Source organism: Phacochoerus africanus, chromosome 5, assembly GCF_016906955.1.
Source record: "Phacochoerus africanus isolate WHEZ1 chromosome 5, ROS_Pafr_v1, whole genome shotgun sequence".
Taxonomy (NCBI): domain Eukaryota; kingdom Metazoa; phylum Chordata; class Mammalia; order Artiodactyla; family Suidae; genus Phacochoerus; species Phacochoerus africanus.
Genome location: NC_062548.1, coordinates 129,676,326 through 129,692,560, shown reverse-complemented (window position 1 = coordinate 129,692,560; position 16,235 = coordinate 129,676,326). Strand labels below are relative to the sequence as shown.

The following is a 16,235-nucleotide window of genomic DNA, read 5'->3' as shown; positions in this document are numbered from 1 at the left end:
AGGGGGCTGGTGGCCAGGGTCTGGGCTGGTGAGGCAGCATCTGGGGGCCCCCCTAGAGCTAAAAGGAAGCAAAGGAAGAGACACATCCAGCGGGCAGGGCATCAAAGTAGACCTGATATCTCATCGTATTTTTTTAATTTTTGTTTTAACATATTTCTTTTCTTTTTTTTCTTTTTTTAGGGCCACACCCGGGGCATATGGAAGTTCCCGGGTTAGGGGTTGAATCAGCTGGCCTATGCCACCACACAGCAACGCCAGATCCAAGCTGAGGTGCCAACCTTCACCGCAGCTCATGGCAACGCCAGATCCTTAACCCACTGAGTGAGGCCAGGGATCGAACCACATCCTCATGGGTACTCGTCGGGCTCATTCCTGCCGAGCCCCAACAGGAACTCCTCATTGTATTTCCAGTCTTTCCCATTTTACCCTGAAATGTCCCTGTGTACACTTTTGCTGAGATGGCATGATTCTGTGTAATTCTCCAGTTTATCAAGGCATCATTGAAATATTTTTTTCATTTAAGTCCTGAAGAGCTGTGATGTTCTCCCCCTCTTGCAGAGAACCCAGTCTCAGCATCAGCTCCCAGGAGGCCATCCTGGTCCCCTCCAGGTGGGAGTAGGTCACTGCCTCTTGCTCCCCCAGTGCTGTTCATCCTCTTATTTTTAACTCGGGAAAGGGGAGTGACATGCCCGTCGAGGCGTGTCGCCCGGAGCAGGTGCTCAGAAGATATTGGTGTTATCCCCTTTCCCTCATCTCTTTGTGCACCAGATGGGGGGCTCCAGGGGCTAGCAGGGCTCCAGGGGCTGTAGCTGTCTGCTCGCGAGTGCCTGTCACCTTTAAGGGGCTCTGCTTCCAGGTTCCCAGCTGGAGGGTCACAGCATCCGGCCCTTCCAGCTGGCCGTGGCCCAGAAGCTCCTCTCCCACGTGTGTTCAATTGCGGATTCCAGCACCCAGAACCTGGACTTAGGATCCTTCGAGAAGGTGGACTTTCTGATTTGTATTCCACCCTCAGAAGTCACCTACCAGCAGACGCTCTTCCACGTCTGGCATTCAGGTACGAGCCTTTTGGGGCCAAGCGTGGTGTCTGCGTGGAGAAGCTCTGACCTGCGTACGTGCAGATTTGGTTTCTAACACCGTCTTTGCTTCTCGAGTAGCGGGGGCAAGTATTGCCCCCCCCCCATTCCGTAGCTCCTGAAACGGACCCTCAGAGGAAAGGGCTTGTCCACGATTTTATAATCTGCTAAAGGTAACACATGACTTGAATTTTTCCCTTTGTTTTACTCAAGTCAGTGAACTGGGTCCTGATAACTGCTTTCAAGTGAATGTATTTTTCCTGTGATTTCGAGGGGATTAAACATAAAACACACAGAGTCAGCTTTACGGCCCCCGAAGGGGGCGGGTGGGGGAGAGATGGACTGGGGGCTTGGGATTGGCATACACACACTGAGATTCATGGAACAACTGGCCACCGGGGACCTGCCGTACAGCACAGGGAACTACCCAATCCTGTGATCATCTATACGGGAAAAGCATCCGAAAGAGAATGGACGTGGGTACATGTATAACTGAATCACTTTGTTGTACAGCAGAGTATTCCTCCTTGGGTTTATTTTATATGGTACTCGTTGTGCTTCCTGGATTTGAGTGAGTGGTTCCTTCCCCATGTTAGGGAAGTTTTCGGCTATTATCTCATGGAATATTTTTTCTGTCCCCTTCTCTCTCTCTTCTCCTTCTGGCACCCCTATCATACGGATGTTGGTGTGTTTCACGTTGTCCCAGAGGTCTCTGAGACTCTCTTCATTTGTTTTCAATCTTTTTTCTCTTTTCTGTCCTGCATCCGTAATTTCCACTAATCTATCCTCCACCCCGCTTATTCGTTCTTCTGCCTCCTGGGATCGCTGTGTCCTGAAGCCAGCCTGGCTGTGCCCCTGGGCAGGCTGCTGTGTGCACACCATGCTGAGGGCAGGCCCGCCTCTGGACCTCGCTACTGCCGCTGGCAGTGGCAGGACAGCCGTGCACACAGGAGCCGGCATCTCCGACTCATGCGTGAAATCTGTGTCCCTGTAGCCTCCAGGGCCGGCTCGGAGCCTGCCACGTGGGAGAGGCTCCTCGAAGGTCTATTAGCGAGTGAAAAACTGGCAACAGTGTGGCGTTGGTGTTTGCAGGGGTCCTGCTGGAGCTCGGCTTGGAAAAGGAGCACGTGACCAAGCAGAGGGTGGAGCAGTATGTGCTGAAGCTGGATGCCGAGGCACAGACCAAGTTCAAGGTCTTCCTGCAAAACTCCTTTCAGAATCCGCACACCCTCTTTGTCCTCATCCACGACCACGCCCACTGGGACCTCGTGAGGTGAGACTGGCTCGGGCACAGGGCGCAGCTGACAGTCCCCTTTTGGGAATGACTGCCTCTGGGTAATACTCAGGAGTGAGGGTCCAAGTCTTTAAAAGCTAAATGCTGTGGCCAGCTGGGCACTTGGAAGCAGATGTATTTCAGACTCTGGGGCAGCTCCTGGAGGCCGGGAAGGGAAATGGAAACGGGAAGGTCACAGGACTTGGCGGGGAGGGCATTAGGGACACAGTGGCGGGTGCCAGGAAGGGATCCTGATGGGAGTGCTTGGCCCTGGCCCCTTCCTGGTGGAGCCTCCTTGGCTCTGGACACCATCGGTCACAGCTGGTGCCTTTCCCAGGGGTGATTTTACTTACTCAATTCAAACACAAATCTGGATGAACTTCAGAAGGCGTCTGGCAGGGTGCCTGGGTGTTTATAGGGATTAGTCACCTCCATGAGACTCCATGGCCTTGGGTTGTTTTTTTTCTTTTTTCTTTTTTCTTTTTTTCTTTTTAGGGCCACATCCACAGCATATGGAGGTTCCCAGGCTAGGGGTCGAATTGGAGCTGCAGCTGCTGGCCTACACCACAGCCACAGCAACATGGGATCTGAGCCGTGTCTTCGACCTACACCACAGCTCACGGCAATGCCAGATCCTTAATCCACTGAGCGAGGCCAGGGACTGAACCCACGTCTTCATGGATCCTAGTCGGGTTCATTCCCACTGAGCGATAACAGGAACCCCAGGGATGTGTGTTTAGATGCTGCCGCCGGTGGGGGTGAGAAGGGAGGGCAGATCACAAGTCGGGTCTGAGGAAGGCTTTGCTTTAGCACAGCTTCGGGAACTCAGGGCTGGCCGGCAGCGCCTTCAAGTTCACCTACACACAGGGCTTACAATCTAGCATCTGTGAATGGGCATGAAGGAATTTGAACAGCCCGAATTACCTAAAAAGCTGTGTTGTGAATGTTTGTTTGGGGAGTCGTTTTCGCAGACTGGCTGCCTGTCATCCAAAGGTAAAGCACTGATTTTTTTTTTTTTTTTAAATCTCCCCTAGATTTACAGGAGAGAAGGCCCAGGCCATTGTCCCACAGACAGAGGCTGAGATGTGCTTGTCTCTTTGGTCCCTTGTGAAAATGCTTCCCATTCCTGGTCTTATATTTTTATTTATTTATTTATTTGATTTTTTTCCCCATTTTTTGAAAGTTTTTTTTTTTTCCCCGAGACCGTATTTTTATTGTTTTCACTTTTATTTTTTTATTACAGTTGATTTACAATGTCGTGATGTACAACAAACGGATTCAGTTATCCATATACACGCATTCATTCCTTTTCAGATTCCTTTGCTTCTTTTTTGTTTGTTTTTTGGCTGTGCCCACAGCACACAGACGTTCCCGGGCCAGGGATCGAGCCCGTGTCGCAGCAGTGGCAACACCAGATCTTAACCACCTGAGCCACCAGGGAACTCCCCTAAAGGTTTAAATTTAGTGTCAGATTTACCCGTTCACGTCCGCTTTGGATCATGTTGTGGTCTGTAGGACTTTAGGGAAAAGAATCGAAGGAGGCAGTTGCCCCGGCAGAGGGGGCCACCCCCAGGCTGAGCATCCCTCGGCTAAATGAGCAGGTGGGTGACGGATCTTGCAGGTGATTCTCTATAAATACGGTTTCCCCCCTGCCACGCTTTGGATGTGTATCAGGGGACTCCTGGACAGGTCCCAGAAGTGCCGTCCTTTTTCAAAATTTCATTTTCCTCGTCGTAGGCAGAACCGTAAGCTCGAATCGTCGGCAGAGGTGGAGGGCTTGCGATCAGGGTATCCTCCTGCTCCATCCTGGTAAAGTCGCGGCCCGGGGCCTGGCATCCCACTTACGGCTTCTCCTCCCCCTTTCCTCCCTCAGTAGTGCTGTCCACAACCTCTATTCGCAAAGCGACCCGTCCGTGGGGCTGGTGGACAGATTGCTCAACTGCAAAGAGGTGAAGGAAGCCCCCAACATCGTGACGCTCCACGTGACCTCCTTCCCTTACGCGCTGCAGACGCAACACACCCTCATCAGCCCTTACAACGAGATCCACTGGCCTGCCTCCTACAGTAACGTGAGTGCCCCTGGGCTGCTGGGCCCGGAGTAGCCGTGACCTTGCGCTGGCAGAGATTCTGTTCAGCAAAGATCTGACGGGCTGGGAAGTTCCCGTCGTGGCTCAGCAGTAACGCACCCGACTGGTATCCACGAGGACGCAGGTTCGATCCCTGGCCCCACTCAGCGGGTTAAGGATCCTGCGCTGCCGTGAGCTGTGGTGTAGCTCGCAGACGCGGCTCGGATCCAGCGTGGCTGTAGCTGTGGTGTAGGCCGGCCACAGTAATGCCAATTCAACCCCTGGCCTGGGAACTTCCATGTGCCGCAGGTGCGGCCCTAAAAAGGAAATAACAAATAAAACAGATTTGACTGACTTGCCAAATTGGGGGTCAGTGGGTTCCAGCCCTTGAGATCTTTGACTCCGTGTATGGTAAGATTTCAGCCCTTCCTGATTTTTGGAAACCTTCCTGCAATGCATTGGTTGGCTTCCTATCGTAGAACATTCGAGGCAATGAAACACAGCTGGTTCGTTGTTTCTCTAGTGACAGAAGCTCGTGTTCCAAACACTTGCGCTGCTGGCGTTGCACGTAGAGCCTCCAGGACTGTGGGGATGTGGCCTTAGAGTCGGGGTGACTCGAAGTTTGTCTAGAAGTCCTGTTTTTCCCATCCATGCCTCCTTCGGCAGCAAGGATCAGAATCTCCTTCCTCAAACTGAACACACAGCCACAAAACCTGGAGAATGTTGTTTCCGCTTGTCACTTGCCATTTTCAAATCAAAAGAGAAGACAACAGTAATTTCTGGTTGGTTGAGAAATCGGGGTGGTTGGATTCTGGCTAATTACACAAGCAGATCGTAGACCTCACGTTCTGGATTTGGGGGAGTGTCTCAGAGTCACCCAGGAAACTTCTGAGGGTGCTGACACTCCTGTCCAGCTGACTGAGAATCAGAGGTGGCAACAGCACCTATTTTTAGGTAGTGCTTAGGTGAGCCCGGCAGGCACTGTTCTAAGGGTGTCACCCGATGAACTCATAGAAGATGCAGCTGCTCGGATGATTTCTGACTTATCTATGGGGAAAATGAGACAGAGGGGAGGAGTGAAGCCACTTGCCCAAAGTCCTGCCGCCAGAAAGTTCTAGAGCCAGGATATGACCCAGGACAGCCAACTCCCTGGCCTTCCCGCTTAACCGCTATGCTTCGTGGGGGCAAAGTTCATGCGTGTGCAATTTTAGCAACTTCCCCCAACGTTGCTGTGCTCTGAAGTTTGATAGGCTCCGAGGTTAGTTGGGGAGGAATTTTCTATCATGGGGAGTAGAATTGATTAGATCGGTACCTTTCTGCTGATTTCAGTTGAGGGCAAACCAGTTGATTGGCCTTTCTCTAAAACCAGCTGAACCTGTTGGAAAGGAGCAGGTTTCACAAAGCAAGTTGTGGGTTTAAAAAAAAAAAGAAAGAGAGGCTGATTTTCTTCTTGGCAAAGGCCCTGGGGTCAAGTGAATGGAAAAGTCTTGGCAGGAGCCCCCAGGCTTTACGCAGGCGTGCTCTCTGCTCCGGGTCCACCGAGGAAAGACATTTATGTGTGTCTTCCAGGGACTGCAGAGTCAGTACCCTGCGGACCAAAATGCCCATCCAGGTCCCCCGTGCCCCTGTCACGTGATCCTCAGCCCCCGGCAAGTGCGATGTTTGCGTGACCCGTGTGCCTCTCTCTTTTAGGGAGTGGACTTGTATCCTGAGAATAAGAAGTACTTCGGGCTGTCGGAGTTCATCGAATCCACCCTCTCTGGACACAGCCTGCCCTTGCTCAGATACGACAGCTCTTTTGAGGCCATGGTCACTGCCCTGGGAAAGAGGTACCCATCTGCCCGTTTTTTTTTTCTTGTTTTGTCTTTTTAGGGCCATACCTGCGGCATCTAGAGGTTCCCAGGCGAGTGGCCCAGTTGGAGCTGTAGCTGCCGGTGTACGCCACAGCCACAGCAACATGGGATCTGAGCTGCCTCTGCAACCTACACCACAGCTCAGAGCAACAACGGATCCTTAACCCACTGAGCGAGGCCAGGGATTGAACCTGCCTCCTCATGGATGCTAACTGGGTCCGTTACCTGCTGAGCCACGACGGGAACTTCCCACCTGTCTTGAAGTCACTCAAAACGCTCAGGAGTCAAGGGCGAGGTGAGGCATGTGCACCTCAGGGGCTCACCTCCCTGCCTTCTCGGGTGACTCAGCCCCTCTGTCAAAGGGACCCTCGTTTACTTCTTGTCTTGCATTTGGGGCTGGTGATGTCGTGCTGTGGCTCCAGAAAATTCTGGAGCTGAGAATGAGGGGAAAGATGCTGGCAGGTGGCCTTGCACGTCTGAGGGTCACGGGGGCAGGAAAACAGGCCGTAAGACACCAAAGGGCATGAGGGAGGAGCGTGGCTGTCACAGTGGGCTTTGTCTCACTTCCTCGGCGTGGCATCTTTCAGGTGCTTTTTGTGTGCCAGTCACTCTTCCAGGAGCCTTCCTCTCATCGTCTTCCTTCGTTCTCCTGACCTCTCCGAGCCTTGGTATTGTTCCCATTTACAAATAAACTGAGACTCAGAGACCCCATGACTTTCCCAGGCCGCACGTCCAGCAAATGACAGAACTGGGTGTGTACCCAGAGTCAGTGCGACTCTACGGCTTACTTTTTTTTATCTTCTGAGGGCCGCAGCTTCAGCATATGGAAGTTCCCAGGCTAGGGGTCGAATCGGAGCTGCAGCCACCAGCCTACATCACAGCCACGGCCACGCTAGATCCAAGCTGCATCTACAGCCCTCACCACAGCTCACGGCAACGCCGGATCTTTAACCCAGTGAGCGAAGCCAGGGATCACATCCTCATGGACACAGGATCAGATTCGTTTCTGCTGAGCCACGATGGGAACTTCCCGGCTTAGCTTTTCAACCCTATCCCAGCAGACTCCCGAGAAGAACGATCAAACCTGCCATTTTACAGATGATGAAACTGAGTCTCAGGGAGGTTAAGGACCCACATCCACAAAATTTATACGTGTAAAGCCAGGCCAAGTTTTATAGGCTGTCTAATGCAAAACAAAAAGAACAACAACGAGCTGCTGCTCATTGTCAGTGGTGAACTGGGCTCTGCCATCTCCCCTTATAGCACCTCATTTTTCTCACGTGCCAACGGGGTTTTAAATTAGACTTGTAGGGAGTTCCCATCATGGCTCAGCAGTAAAGAACCCAGCTAGTATCCATGAGGATGCAGGTTCGATCCCTGGCTCTGCTCAGTGGGTTCTAAGGATCTGGCGTTGCCATGAACCGTGGTGTAGGTTGCAGATGCGGCTCGAATCCCGAGTTGCTGTGGCTGTGGTGTAGGCCGGCAGCTGTCGCTCCGATTCCACCCCTAGCCTGGGAACTCCATATGCCACGGGTGCAGCCCTAAAAAGACAAAAAAAATAAATAAATAAGATGTACTTGCCAAGCGGTGTTCCAGGCTATACTGCTCCACACTAATGGCTGTTATTCCAGAAGGGGTTCCATGGTCATATGTGTTTGATAAACGTTACCTTTCACAAAAGATTCTTTTCCCATAGAGTTCTCAGAGCCTGGGATGGGCCGTCTGCTATTAATCTCCAGGGGCCGGGGCCTGCAGCATCTCCAGCATCTCATGGGATGTTCTCAGCATGCATTTTGGGAAACGCAATCTTTTTAGCTCTGTGATGCTGAGGGGTTGAATCAGGCCACTTGTCACTCACAGATTGAAGCCTGAGCTCTCATAATCTTGCTGAAGAAAGATGCCTTCCCAGATTTTATACCGATGCTGGGAGAACTGGCCTTTGCTCTGCCTCTGCTTCTCTGTCTGGCTCCCCAGCTTCTCAGGCAGCAAACATGGGTTGCATGTTTAATGAGCCGCAGATGTTGGGCCAGTATCTACAGTTATGGCCTGATAGAATCTTCATAATGGCACAGGGAGCTAGGAGACACAGTTCTCCCCATTCCACAGAGAAAGAAGCAGGGACTCGGTTAGGTCACTTGCCCAAAGTTATGTGTGTGTGTGTGTGGGGGGGGGGGGGTTGTAGTGAATCCAGACCAAATGCTGGTCCCTTGACTCCAAAACAGTAGACCCATTCAGCCAAACAGAGCAAGATCACACAGCTAGGAGTTCCCGTTGTGGAGCAGTGGAAATGAATCCAACTAGTGTCCATGAGGATGTGAGTTTAATCCCTGGCCTTGTTCGGCGGGTCAGGGATCTGGTGTTGCCATGAACTGTGGTGTAGGTTGCAGGCATGGCTCAGATCCCACGTTGCTGGGGCTGTGGTGTAGGTCAGCAACTGCAGCTCCGATTTGACCCCTAGCCTGGGAACTTCCATATGCCTCAGGTGCAGCCTTAAAAAGCAAACAAAAACAAAAACAAAAACAAAACATCGCACGGCTAGTGGAAGGACGGACTGCCCGTGGGACCATGTGTCCTGGCTCTCCTCTTTGTTGGTTTTCACTTTAGGCAAATCAACGAACCTCTCTGAGCTTCTGTACCTTCATCTGTTGAACAAACCCAGTTTCCTGGTGGCTTCCCATGGGAGTTTCATGAAATAAGGAACGCATGCCGGGTCAGGAACCCCTGTGCGCCAAGAGCTCAGGCTCCGAAGTCATACCCCTGCCTTTGAGTCTGGGGTCTGTCACTTATCAGTGGAAAAAAGCTTTAGGAATAATTTTCAGTCCTCTTTAGGGATAATAACACCCCCCTCCTAGGGATGTTAGCAGGATTGAATGAATCAGTGCATAGAAAGCATTGAGAGTGGTACCCGGCTCTGGCCGCACACATTGCACCATCATGTTAGCTGCTGCCCTCACCACCGTCGTTGTCATCATCGCCATCATCTCCATCCCTGTCACTGTCACTGTCACCATCACCACCATCTTCCTTCTCTACCTCCCCTTCTGCTAAATTGCGAGTGTTGGAGTTCCCGTCGTGGCACAGTAGTTAATGAACCTGGCAAGGAACCATGAGGTTGCAGGTTTGATCCTTGGCCCTGCTCAGTGGGTTAAGGATCTGGTGTTGCCGTGGGCTGTGGTGTAGGTCACAGATGAGGCTCAGATTCTGCGTTGCTGTGGCTGTGGTGTAGGCAGGCGGCTACAGCTCCAATTGGACCCCTAGCTTGGGAACCTCCATATGCCGCGGGTACGGCCCTAGAAAAGGCAAAAAGACAAAAAAAAAAAAAAGAATAATATTCTTTGGGTCATTTCATAATGACAATCCACTTAAGAAGCACTTCACCAAAGATGATATATAAATGCTAAATAAAGAGGTGAAAAGATGCTCAACATTATTAGCAGTTGGAGAAACGCAAATTAAAGCTATAAGATACCACTTCATATCTATTATCAAATAGCTTAAATTAAAAAGACTGACCAAAACTCTCGTACACTACTGGTAGGAATGTAAAATGACGCGCCACCTTGGAAAAATAACTTGATGGTTTATTTAAGTTAAACATAAAAGTTAAACGTAAATCCACCACCTAACCCAGCCATTCCACTAGCAGGTGTCTGCCCAAGAGAAATGAAGGCATAACTGACACAAAGCCTTGTACACAAATTTTCACAGTAGCTTTATTTGTAATAGCCCAAACTGAAAAACAACCTAAATTCCCATTAACCAGTAAATAAACAGAGAAACTGTGATGGTCATATAATAGTATCCTGCTTTAGAATACTATGCAGCAGTAAAAAAGAATGAACTATTGATACCTGTAATGACATGGATGAATCTCAACATAACTATGCTGAGTGAAAGAAACCAGATAAAAAAGAGTACACATTGTATAGTTTCATTTAGAAGACTCTAGAAAACAAACAAACCTCTAGTGAGAGAGGGATAAGAAGGAATAATTATGAAGGGACAGAAGGAAACTTTTGTTGTTGTTATTGTTGTTGTCTTTTTGCCTTTTCTAGGGCCTCTTCCCACGGCATATGGAGGTTCCCAGGCTAGGGGTCTAAGCGGAGCCGCTGGCCTACACCAGAGCCACAGCAACGCAGGATCCGAGCTCGGTCGGCAACCCACACCATAGCTCACAGCAGAGTTTACAATTTTCCAGATTTTTACATTTAAACTACTTGTGTCTTTATTTTTAAAGTTCGTTTCTTATAGGCAGCTTATAGTTGGGTCTTTGTTGAATCTGACAATCTCTGCCCTTTAATTAAGGTGTTTAGATCATTTACTATTAATGTGGTAATTAACACAGTTGGGTCTAAATCTGCCATTTTGCTGTTTGTTTTCTGTTGTCCCATCTGTTCTGTGGTCCCCCTTTCCTGCCTTCTTTGGGATTATTTTTTTATGATTTTATTCTCCCCTCCCTCTCCTCCTTTTTTGTTCGCTCTTAACTCTTTGTCATGTTATTTTAGAGGTTGCGTTAGTTGGTAATTCATATTTATATTATACCATTTCCTGTATGTATATTTTAATCATTTCTCCCTTCCTAGGCTTTATTCTTTTGTTCTCAGACGCTTTTCTTATATATGTTATAAATGCCACACTTACTTGAAAGGAATCATGCGCTTTTAGGTTGGTCCCCCCAAATCTGGGGTTGGTGGTCCCTGCACTTACGTGCAGATTACTGCTGGTTCTCTTATTTCCCGTGGGAACCCGGGGCAAATTGCCCAACTCCAGGAACCAGAGATTCAGCTGATGATAGGCATTTCTTTTACTCCTCCACCCGTGCACGGAGCAAATGTTTATTGAGCAGCTACTGTGCTCCAGCAGCAACGGTAAATTAAACTTTTGCTTCGGCTTCCTGGCTGGCACTGGCAAAGCCGTGTGTGACGTGACGTCTAAGAAGGGCTTCGCTGTCAGGCTCCACACACCTGTCTTCAGCAGGCAGCCCCGCTCGCTTGCCATCTGGGAGTGGCCTGTGGCTGAGACGGCAGGTGTCTTGGGCACGCCTTTGTCGCGGCAGGCCTTCCGCTCCCTCCGTGCTCCGGGCGTCCTCGGGGGCTGCAGCCCCGGGTCACGGCGTGGTCTCTCTGTTCCTTGCAGGTTCCCCCGCCTGCACAGCGCGGTGATCAGGACCTTTGTTCTCGTGCAGCACTACGCGGCCGCGCTGATGGCCGTGAGCGGCCTCTCGCACATGAAGAGCTACACGTCCGTGGAGACGCTGGAGATCACCCAGAACCTCCTCAGCGCCCCGAAGCAGTGCCCTTGTGGCCACGGGCTCATGGTCCTGCTGCGGGTGCCCTGCTCACCGCTGGCAGCCGTGGCCTACGAGCGGCTGGCCCACGTGCGGGCGCGGCTGGCCCTGGAGGAGCACTTCGAGATCATCCTGGGCAACCCCAGCTCTGGCATCTCCATCGGGAAGCACTTCTTGAAGCAGCTCAAGGTGGGCACGGGCTGGGGACGGACTCCTGGGAGGGCGGGGGGGGGGGGCGCGGTGGCAGTGGAGACAGATCCTTTAAGATCACAGTCCAGCATGGCCTCTGCACACCTGGCTGCCCCTCCAGCCCCCTCTTTTGCCATGTCCCCCTCTGCATCTCCCAGTCGAGCTAAACCACATGACTTAAAAAGGTGGTTCCCTCAAACACGCCGTCTTGCTGGAACTCGTGGGCTGTAGCCTGCTTTGATTTCTCCCTGGGGGCTCATTTCTCCTTCTTGTGTGTTTAGCTAATGCCTGTCCGCCTGCAGCACTCAACTCAGAGTCTTTTCTTCTTTTCAGAAGCCTCCCTTCCCTCTCTGCCCCCTCCTTCTCCTGCAGCCTGGGGCAGGTTCAGTTCTTCTGGCTCCTTCCCCAGCAGTAAAAGACAGAACCACGCCACACATCTCAGCCCCGCAGTAGCACCGTGCCTGGCCCGTAGCTGCTTCTTACTAAACCTACAGGGGACCGAAGATGCAGAAGGGTTAGAGAAGTGGATTGAGAACATAATTGCGTCGGAACTGCAACGCCACAGCCCCCCAGTGAAAAAAGCATAGTACAGGATATTAGACAGGGGAGGATATACACTTTCTCCCAGAGAATCGGGCAGCCGGCAGGTAGTTCTTGAACAGCGGATAGGTAGGTGCCAGGCAGTGTTCTCTGTGGCTGGGATTCCAGTGGTGAGGCCGAGGCTGTGCTTATTTGCAGGATACATTTGATAAAAATCAAATGAGATGCCCTCCCATTGTGGCTCAGCGGGTTAAGAACCTAACTAGTATCCATGGGATGCAGGCTTGATCCCTGGCCTCGGTCAGGGAGGTACAGGATCCAGCACTGCCGTGAGCTGTGCTGCAGGTCGCAGACATGACTCGGATCCGGTGTGGCTGTGGCTGTGGTGTAGGCCGGCAGCTGTAGCTCTGATTGGACCCCTTGCCTGGGACCTTCCATAGGCCACAGATGCGGCTCTAAAAAAGAAGGAATAAAAAATCGAATGAGGCATTGGAAGGGCTTGCGATCAGTAGGAGGACACGGAGATTCCTCTAGAGCTGGCCTGGCTGGGAAGTCAGGCGTCTTAGGGCTTTTCTTTCTTTTTAATCATCTCCAGATGTGGCAGAAAATTGAGGATGCGGAGTGGAGGCCTCAGACGTACCTGGAGCTGGAGGGCCTGCCTTGCATCCTAATCTTCAGCGGGGTGGACCCGCATGGGGAGTCCTTACCAAGGTGAGGGGAGGGCCCGTGCTCCTGGGGGGTCTTTGAGGAGCCAGCTCTCGGGGCCCGCAGCTGGAGGGGTCGCCAGGTCAATTCCCCTGCCCAGCTCTAGGTGGCATATTGGCATCATAGCCATCACAGGTGACATAGGGGCGACACTCCTCCAGCACATGGTATGAAAAGTGAGGCCTGGGCAGCTTTTCCTGATCCTCAGACAAGGTACCACTTGGGCTCATGGGGTGTGAGAGGGCTGTCGCCAGCCCCCGTGGGCAGAGGGAGGCCCCGTAGTTGATAAAGAGACTGAGGTTTGCAGAGCTTAAGCTGGTGTGGCGGACCCTGGACTCCAGGGCTGCTGGCTCCTTTCTACTGGATGTCATTTCTTTCCACTTACACCCGGAACGTTCGAGCTTGGTTGTCGCTATGTCACATCCATGCCTCCATAAGGACTCAGACAGTGCCTTGACCCTAAACTTGAGCAAGCGTTAACTGAGTTCCATCTTTGTGTCAGGCACCATGCTAGACTTGTCCTCTCGTACCTGCTCCTAAAGACGTATCTCGATTGCTCTCCTCGGGAGCTGTGACCAGCAGGTGGGCCAGGATATCACCACCCTGTTTTATAGGTGAGCGAGTGAAAGCTCCGTTGCCTGAGGTCACAGGAGCAGTAAGTTGCAGAGCCGGACTGGAACCGACCTGCCTCCCTCCAAGTGCTTTGCTATTCCCTGCACCCCCCGAGCCCTGCCTGGGCCTGTCCCTTGTCCCCTCTCCTCTGCTTACGTCATTGCTCCTTGGTGCATCTTCCCAGACAGACTCTCCTCTCCAGGATGGCAGTGACTTGGCCACTGTCATCTCCCTGGCACGAGGCATGATCCTGGGCCCCTTTTAAATGTTGGTTGAATAATCAGGTGTCCACTTATTACTTAGACTCCTCACAATGCACTTAGGTGGTTATTAATATCCATTCCCATCTTTCAGACGAGAAAAAAATCCAAGCCTCCGAGACGTTGCCCAGCTCGCTGAAGTCTCTGTTGCAAGGAAGCAGCAGGGCTGGGGTTCAAGCCTCATTTTCCTCTGACCTGAATGTCAACTCTTTCCTCTCCCAGCAGCACTGGGCAAAATGCACAACTGGTGCCCCCAGAGACTTACAGTCAAACGGACTTTGGGTGTTCCTGTCGTGGTTCAGCGGGTTACGAATCTGACTAGTATCTATGAGGATGCGGGTTCGATCCCTGACCTCGCTCAGTGGGTTAAGGATTGGGCATTGCCGTGAGCTGTGGCTTGGACCTGGCGTAGCTGTGTCTGTGGTGTAGGCTGGCAGCTGCAGCCCTGATTCGACCCCTAGCCTGGAAACTTGCATATGCTGCAGGTGCAGCCCTAAAAAAAAAAAAAAAGCAAGCGGACTTTGTTGCCAAGGGCTTGCTTTTCCACTCGCCTAAGTCCTAGAAGCCTGACGAGGACGCGGCGCTGGTCCCCAGCATGGAGCAGAGCCCCCTTCGTAGAAGGCCCTCGACAGATCCCCTCCTCCCACCCTTCCAGGTCTCTGCGGTACTGTGACCTGCGGCTGATAAACTCATCCTGCCTGGTGAGGACGGCGCTGGAGCAGGAGCTGGGCCTGGCCGCTTCCTTTGTGAGCAGTGAGGTTCCCCTGGAGAAGGGGGCCCGGCCGGAGGCCTTGGAGAGCGACGCCGAGAAGCTGAGCAGCACCGACAACGAGGACGAGGAGCTGGTGACGGAAGGTGGGAGGACGGCTGGCCCCGCGCCCCTCGGGTTCCTACGCTGGTCTGGACACCTGTCCCCCACCTCAGGACAATGCTGGTCCACCTGCTGCTGGTCAGCCATCTAGAGACATTTGGGGGGCGGCAAATCTCTCAAGGAATTCAGATTTTGCTTTTTCCCCTCTTTCTGGTGGTGTAAGAAAACAGAAATCACACCGGGTTCTTCCTGGCTCTAGAATAGGAAGAAGAATGGAGACTTCCCAAGGTTTAAGTTCATGCCCTGTAGTAGCTGCTACACGAACATGCAAAGCATCCGTGGGCCGTGGTGTGGCAGAGAGAGGGTGAAGGAGAACCAGCGGACCAGACTCCTCCTCCCCCTCGTCTCTGGCTGTGGGCTTTGGGCAGGGCACGTCACCTCTCCCAGCCTCAGAGGGCTCATCTGTAAAATGGGTGCCAAGACCTCCCTGGCGCTGTAGGAACTTCTCCCAGGCGTGAATGTGACCCTGCCATGACCCGGCCTCCACTCTCTGTTGCCCGAGGGATCAGGCCACACTCCTGGCATCGCACGACCTCCCCTGTCCTTTCTCCATTCGCTCCTCTTGGCTTCTGGACCCCCACCACACCCCGGGCTCCTGGCCACACTCGGCTCCTGGCCGTGCTCTGTTCTGTCACCTCTGGGCCACACAGGTGCTTTCCCCACCACTTGAGTTCCCTCTGTTCCATGGACTCAGCTCAGGGTCACCTCTCCCAGGAAGTTTCCTGCTCCTGCCTCCCCCTGCTGAGTGGGTGCCTGGCCCCTGGGCTCCCGGGTCCTCCCCCTCTGCCCTCCTTCACCGTCCTCTGGGCAGGAGCCCCACTGACCCATGAGAACTCACTAGCCTGCCCTGCGTCGTATTCCTGTCTCCTCAGTGCTCTGTCAGGGGAGGGCACCTGGAAACGTGGATGGGTGGATGGATGGATGCGTGGGTGGGTGGTGGATAGGTAGGTGAATGGATGGATGGAGGGTGGGTGGCTGGCTGGCTGGCTGGACGATTGGGTAGGTCGGTGGGGAGATGGTTGGATAAATGGGTAGATAGAGAGTGGAGGGTGGACGGAGGAGGATGGATGGGTGGATGGGTAGGTGAGTGGATGGATGGTTGGGTGGATGGATGGATAAATGGCTAGATATATGGTGGATGGATGATGGATGGGTGGGTGGATGGATGGGGGATGGATGGGTGGATGGATGGGGGATGGATGGGTGGATGGGTGGATAGGCAGATGGATAGATGGATGTGTGGGTAGGTGGATGGAGTGAGTGCACTTTGTAAACTGTAAAGTGCTGGAGGAATGTACAGGACTATGATTCCGAGGCCTCTTCTGTGTATGTATTTTGACCCAGGCTCCACCTCGGAGAAGAGGAGCCCCGTGAAGAGAGAGCGATCCCGCTCCCACGACTCGGCGTCTTCATCCCTCTCCTCTAAGGCATCCAGTAAGTCCCCAAGGGGTAAAGACCCCACAACTGCACCTTTTTTTTTTGTTTGTTTTTTGAGATTTCAGAGAA

General features: G+C 52.4%; 1 protein-coding gene across 9 annotated transcripts in view; it reads left to right on the top strand.

Moving 5' to 3' along the window:
* The window catches only part of GREB1 (growth regulating estrogen receptor binding 1), a 135,508-nt gene that overhangs the window by 95,332 nt on the left and 23,941 nt on the right, over nucleotides 1–16,235 (top strand). For 7 of the 9 annotated variants that reach the window (XM_047782632.1, XM_047782633.1, XM_047782630.1 and 4 more), the window contains 8 exons: nucleotides 857–1,054; nucleotides 2,166–2,346; nucleotides 4,220–4,415; nucleotides 6,105–6,241; nucleotides 11,402–11,741; nucleotides 12,877–12,992; nucleotides 14,514–14,713; nucleotides 16,074–16,163. In XM_047782632.1, the coding sequence (XP_047638588.1) occupies nucleotides 857–1,054; nucleotides 2,166–2,346; nucleotides 4,220–4,415; nucleotides 6,105–6,241; nucleotides 11,402–11,741; nucleotides 12,877–12,992; nucleotides 14,514–14,713; nucleotides 16,074–16,163 (1,458 nt within the window). Of the gene's footprint in view, nucleotides 1–856; nucleotides 1,055–2,165; nucleotides 2,347–4,219; nucleotides 4,416–6,104; nucleotides 6,242–11,401; nucleotides 11,742–12,876; nucleotides 12,993–14,513; nucleotides 14,714–16,073; nucleotides 16,164–16,235 lie in introns of those variants that run through there. The other 2 variants (XM_047782626.1, XM_047782635.1) reach the window with 2 other exon arrangements.